The following is a 6,873-nucleotide window of genomic DNA, read 5'->3' as shown; positions in this document are numbered from 1 at the left end:
CTATATACAAGAATATAACTACTATAATACTGCTCCTATATACAAGAATATAACTACTATAATACTGCTCCTATATACAAGAATATATCTACTATAATACTGCCTCCTATATACAAGAATATAACTACTATAATACTGCTCCTATATACAAGAATATAACTACTATAATACTGCTCCTATATACAAGAATATAACTACTATAACTATAATACTAACACCCTCTACAAGCACCATATGAAGAAGAATAACGTTCCGAGGCTACGTGAAGGGTGAAGGCGTCTTCCCACTATAAACGCGTCGACCATTCATCTCGGATCTCGCAATGTTTGGATTCTTCGGATTGTGATATAAAGAGATAAGACATAAATTAAAGCCGACACAATTATCTGCTGACAACTTTACATTCTGCGTTGCTGAAGGGAATTTCTGGAGATTTCATTTCCTTCTCTATTCGTGTTCTGTGAGATGGAGCCGAGATAGAGACAATGATACCCGGGATTATTCCGAGAAGATTCTTTAATCCGAGCACAAAGTATCCGGCGACACTGGATACAATTTATTCTTTTCAGATTTTTTGATTGAACTTTTTTTGCTTTGTAGAATATTCTTTTTTTTTAAGTCCATGAATAAAACTTTTTACGGGGTCATTCGAACTTTAAATATTGACAACTTTTCCTGAGGATAGATCAGTGGTTTCAAACTGTAGCCCTCCAGATGTTGCAAAACTTAAACTCCCAGCATGCCCAGAAAACAAAAATCCTGTCTGCCTCTTCCAGAGGATCCACACTGATCATGAAAGGTAAATCAATGCTTCCCTTTTGCAAAAAAGCTGTTAGTTGTCCGTGCTTGCTGGGAGTTGAAGTTTTGCAACATGTGGAGGGGCACAGTTTAAGACCACTGGGGTAGGCTATCGGTATCTGATCATCAGTGGTCCGATTCCCAACATCCCGCTGATTAGCTGTTTAAAGGGGTACTCCAGGGAACTATTTATGTAAAGAAAAAAACTCCAAAGTCACCACAGTATCTGAATATGTTCCCTTTAAACCATCCTGATATGCATGGCTCTGAGCAGCAGAGAGAGGTTCAGTGTCTGATTGACTGAGGCTGCACACACACCTCCCAGTTCTCAGCACCAAAGAGAGGATGACTCATATGACACATCAGTGTAGGGCCGAAACCACATGGTCTGTGTCTCTCAGAAGGGTGGGGGCTGCTTTCAGAGAGAGATTAGGACAGAGACAGAGTGGATGGCTGGATGATGTAATTCGCTCACTTCATGCATGTGACAACCAAAGAGGGAAAACTGCTCTATATAGCTAATGAGTGATATTTAGACAATTATATCAGTCGATGAGAGGGAAAGGGAGGGCTATGGGTTTAGTTCCCCGGAGTACCCCTTTAAGGGGCCGTGGTGCTCGGGTGAGGGCTACAGACTTTTCAAATGTTTACTAAAGCTCGTACTTTTTGGCATACGATTTCTAGTAGTGCAAGGAACGGCAGCATTGTCCAATTTCAGTGAGTATGACTACACTGCAGTATAGCACCTTGCAGCGCCCCCCTCAGACAGCTCATAGTTGGGGTGCCATGAGGTGGACCCTCACAGATCTACCCATACACAGAGGGGGCCCCACCCTCCTGCTCTGAGCAGCAGAGAGAGGTTCAGTGTCTGATTGACTGAGGCTGCACACACACCTCCTAGTTCTCAGCACCAAAGAGAGCATGACTCATATGACTCATCAGTGTAGGGCAGAAACCACATGGTCTGTGTCTCTCAGGAGGGGGGTGGGCTTCTTTCAGGGAGGGATTTGGACAGAGACAGAGTGGATGGCTGGATGATGTAATTCCCTCACTTCATGCATGTGACAACCAAAGAGGGAAAACTGCTCTATATAGCTAATGAGTGATATTTAGACAATTATATCAGTCGACGAGAGGGAAAGGGAGGGCTATGAGTTTAGTTTCCCGGAGTACCCCTTTAAAGGGGCCGCGGTGCTCGGGTGAGGGGCATACCATTTCTAGTAGTGCAAAGAACGGCAGTGTTCTCCATTTTCAGTGAGTATGACTACACTGCAGTATAGCACCTTGCAGCGCCCCCTCAGACAGCTCATAGTTGAGGTGCCAGGAGGTGGACCCTCACAGATCTACCCATACACGGAGGGGGCCATACACTATGACCATACACTACCCATGTAATGCTGCCCAAATAATAACACCATACAGCGCACAGATTTTGTAATAGGAAACAAGAGCGCCCCCTTGTGAAAAAAATGATTTTATTTCTTAAAGATGTTCCTTTTCAGAGTAACCAATTCGCCATTAAAGGGGTTATCCAGAAATTGAAAAACAGAGCTAATTTCTCTAAAAAAAAACGCTCCCTGTCTGTCTCCATGTTGGGTGCGGTATTACAACTTGGCTCCATTTACTTCAATGTAACTGAGCTGCAGAACCGCACCCAACCTGGAGACAGACAGGGAGCGGTTTTTGAAAGAAATTAGCTCTGTTTTTCAATTCCTGGATAACCCCTTTAAGACGTTTTAAAAAACTTTTGTGCAAGTTTTTATTTATTTATTAATTTATTTTTTATTTCCAAGTGACCGTGTCAATATTCCATCCAGTTTTAGTTTTTGTGCCGATTTCAGTTCCCATTAGAATTCATCATAAATTAATCTGTGTTTCATAAATATACAAATAAAATATATCTTTTATATTATACATGAGGTCAGGAGCTCTGCTCCGCCCCCCTTGCCATGTGGATACAAAGTGGACCAATGACTTTAAATAGGCGCTGTCACTTTAAAAAAACAAAAAAACTTGAACATGTTCTAGTAGAGACAAGTTTTGATCTGTTGGGGTCTGAGTGGTCAGACCCTGACCGATTGCTGGAAGGGGCCAGGAGGAGAGTATGCTAAGCAGCAGGTATCATGGTCCGGGTAGTGGATGGGAGACCAACAACAATGAATCAGAACAGTGTTTCCCATCCAGGGTGCCTCCAGCTGTTACAAAACTACAACTCCCAGCATGCCCGGACAGCCAACGGCTGTCCGGGCATGCTGGGAGTTGTAGTTTTGCAACAGTTAGAGGCATATTGGTTGGGAAGCACTAGTCTATGGGATTTAGAGAGCTGTAGAGGAGCACTTGGCCACTTGCTTCTCTCGCCTTTCGTTCTAGTGATCAGTCTGAACACTCCAACCCTGACTGATCGAAACTTTTCACATGTCTCTGAGACAAGACAAGTTTTGATCTGTTGGGGTCTGAGTGGTCAGACCCTGACCGATTGCTAGAAGGGGCCAGGAGGAGAGTATGCTAAGCAGCAAGTATCATGGTCTGGGCAGTGGATGGGAGACCAACAACAATTAATCAGAATGGTGTTTCCCATCCAGGGTGCCTCCAGCTGTTTCAAAACTACAACTCCCAGCATGCCCGGACAGCCAACGGCATATTGGTTTGGAAACACTAGTCTATGGGATTGTCTTGGTTGCTGGCACAGAGAGATGTAGAGGAGCAGGTCCCTTGGACATGTTTTTTTTTGTTTTTAAGCGACAGGCACCCTTTAAAGGGGTACTCCCGTGGAAAACTTTTTTTTTTTTTAAATCAACTGGTGCCAGAAAGTTAAACAGGTTTGCAAATAACGTCTATTAAAAAAATCAAAATCCTTCCAGTACTTATTAGCTGCTGAATACTACAGAGGAAATGGTTTTCTTTTTGGAACACAGAGCTCTCAGCTGACATCACGACCACAGTGCTCTCTGCTGACACCTCTGTCCATTTTAAGAACTGTCCAGAGCAACATATGTTTGCTATGGGGATTTTCTCCTACTCTGGACAGTTCTTAAAATGGACAGAGGTGTCAGCAGAGAGCACTGTGTTCCAAAAAGAAAACCATTTCCTCTGTAGTATTCAGCGGTTAATAAGTACTGGAAGGATTAAGATTTTTTAATAAAAGTAATTTACAAATCTGTTTAACTTTCTGGCCCCAGTTGATTTAGAATTTTTTTTTTCCACGGGAGTACCCCTTTAAAGCACAGGTTCACCTTCAGAACCTTCCAGATACATTACCATACCGACCCATTATTACCTTATACTATACTGCAGTGACATCCAAGTCATTCCTTCTTCTGAGCTAACACGCCCCTGCTGTTTCGGTATCTAAAAATTACTAGTCTAATCTAAACATCACATTTGAAGACTAAACATCTTTTGATGCAGCTCTGGATGTGACTGGAGCATTAGATCAGTACATTAAAGGGGTACTCCAGTGGGGAAAAAAAAAAATTTCAATGAATTGGAGCCAGAAAGTTAAACAGATTTGTTTAATCACTTCTATTAAAACATTTTAATCCTTCCAGTACTTATCAGATGCTGTATGCTCCACAGGAAGTTTTTTTTCTTTTCTTTATTTTCTGTCTGACCACAGTGCTCTCTGCTGACACTTCTGTCCATGTCAGGAACTGTGCAGAGCAGGATAGGTTTGCTATGGGGATTTGCTCCTGCTCTGGACAGTTCCTGACATGGACAGAGGTGTCAGCAGAGAGCACTGTGGTCAGACAGAAAGGAAATTGAAAAAGAAAAGAACTTCCAGCTAAGTACTGGAAGGATTAGATTTTTTTTTAAATAGAAGTTATGTAAAAATCTGTATAACTTTCTGGCACCAGTTGATTTAAAAAAAAAAAAAAAAAAAAGTTTTCGACTGGAATACCCCTTTAAAAAACATTTTTTTTTAAAATCAACTGGTGCTGGAAAGTTATACAGATTTGTAAATTACTTCTATAAAAAAATCTTCACCCTTCCAGTACTTATTAGCAGCTGTATACTATAGAGGAAATTCTTTTATTTTTTTATTTCTTTTTTTATCTATTCCACAGTGCTCTCTGCTGACGCCTGATGCCTGTATCAGGAACTGTCCAGAGCAGGAGAAAATCCCCATAGCAAACTTCTACTGCTCTTTACAGTTCCTGACATGGACAGATGTGTCAGCAGAGAGCACTGTGGACTAGACATACAGCTGCTAATAAGTACTGGAAGGGTAAAGATTTTTTTTAATAGAAGTAATTTAGAAATCTGTTTATCTTTCTTCATTTTTTATCAGTTCATTATCAGTTCATTTTCAAAAAAAAGTTTTCCACCGGAGTACCCCTTTAAAGCAGTGGTCCCCAACCCAGTCCTCAATCCAGTTTTTTTTTTCACTTACTCCACTGGAAAAGAACAGGGGGAAAATTCTAATCCTGGACTGTTGGTGTCCTGGAGGATTGGGTTAGGGACCTCTTTAAAATTTAGAAAAAAATGTCATACAGAATAAAATAAAAAATGTGAACCTGCACTTTAAGTTAAAGTATGAACGTTGATCAGACCCCCCCTCCCCCCGTCGTCTTCCCTCCCGTGTGCTTTTATCTTGATGAGTGATGATCGTAGGAACCCTCATGGGCCAAGTCTTTTCTCCAGTCCTTACAATGACCCGAAACTGGAAAAAACTAAAAGTCATATCATGTTTTTGTAATATCCTCGATTTGTCGCCCTTCAACCTTCCGCACCCTCATTGTCCTTCTCCTGTCTGCTGATTTTTAGCTCCTCGATCATCACACCGTTCCCGTATTACGTACTGCATCAGTGCAGCGTTCACTTGACTCTAAGCGATGGCGCGCTGCGGAGTTTGCCGCGAGCCTTTTCAATTTTCTAGTGAGATGGTTTCATTGCCCTCAGTGGAAGTCGTGAAGGACCATTTCCCAGCGCTGACTGATGGCCGTCGTCTCGCACGGGTTGATCACAATCTCTCTGTTGTTTTCGTCGGTGTCGCCGATGATTTCCGTATCCAGGCAGAAGTGAGACGCCATGTGTTCGATGTGGGAGCCAACTTTACTCCATCTCTGAGGCCAAGAAGAAGACACAAACGTTACACAGAGACGCTAGAAGAACGTCCTGCAGCTCTTCACAATCCTACGTAAAAGTATTTAACCCCATGAAAAAGGGGACAGAATTTTCTAAATTGCCGATTCTGCCCACACAGAATTGTGTCCTTTGCTTTATGGCCGCTGCACGGAATGGGAGTCAATGGGCAGTAAGGAATCACAGACTAGAAATAATGGAGTACAGCTCCTCCCCAAGTGCGGTATACAGAGGACTATCTCTGAGTATAGTGTTATTATCCTGCTTTATCTAGGTGTCCAGCAGTACAATGACCCCCCCCCCCCCCCCCCACCAGCCCGCTATGATAATGAAATTACTGCTGGCTCCTCTGTTTAATGGTGAGATGATTCTGCTGGCTCCTCCCTATAATGATAATGAGATGACTCTCCAGGCTCCTCCCTCTAATAATAATGAGATGACTCTGCTGGCTCCTCCCTCTAATGATAATAATATGACTGCTAGCTCCTCCTTCTAATGATAATGAGATGACTCTGCTGTCTCCTCCCTCTAATAATAATAATGAGATTACTCTTCTGGCTCCTCCCTCTAATGATAATGAGATGACTCTGCTGTCTCCTCCCTCTAATAATGATATGACTCTGCTGGCTCCTCCCCCTAATGATGAGATGACTCTGTTGACTCCACCCCCTATTGATAATGAGAAGGCTCTGTTGACCCTGCCCTCAGATGATAATGAGATGACTCTGCTGACTCCTCCCTCTAATAATAATGAGATGACTCTCCTAACCATGCCCTCTAATGATAATGATATGACTCTGCTAGCTCCTCCCTCTAATGATAATGATATGACTCTGCTAGCTCCTCCCTCTAATGATAATGATATGACTCTGCTAGCTCCTCCCTCTAATGATGAGATGACTCTGCTGGTTCCCCCCCCCTATTGATAATGAGAGGACTCTGTTGACCCTGCCCTCTGATAATGAGATGACTCTGCATACCTCTCTAATCTAT

General features: G+C 42.6%; 1 protein-coding gene across 2 annotated transcripts in view; it reads right to left on the bottom strand.

The window, feature by feature from the left end:
• Positions 1 to 2,481: 2,481 nt before the first annotated feature.
• GALNT14 (polypeptide N-acetylgalactosaminyltransferase 14) overlaps positions 2,482 to 6,873 on the bottom strand; it is a 524,060-nt gene continuing 519,668 nt past the window's right edge. For both annotated transcript variants that reach the window (XM_056568538.1, XM_056568539.1), the window contains one exon: positions 2,482 to 5,861. In XM_056568538.1, the coding sequence (XP_056424513.1) occupies positions 5,694 to 5,861 (168 nt within the window). In that variant the 3' untranslated portion in view covers positions 2,482 to 5,693. The remainder of the gene's footprint in view (positions 5,862 to 6,873) is intronic.

The sequence above is a fragment of the Hyla sarda genome, chromosome 3 (genome assembly GCF_029499605.1).
Source record: "Hyla sarda isolate aHylSar1 chromosome 3, aHylSar1.hap1, whole genome shotgun sequence".
NCBI classification, from domain to species: domain Eukaryota; kingdom Metazoa; phylum Chordata; class Amphibia; order Anura; family Hylidae; genus Hyla; species Hyla sarda.
Note: the sequence above shows the minus strand (reverse complement) of the source record. Positions and strands in the feature narration are given on the sequence as shown.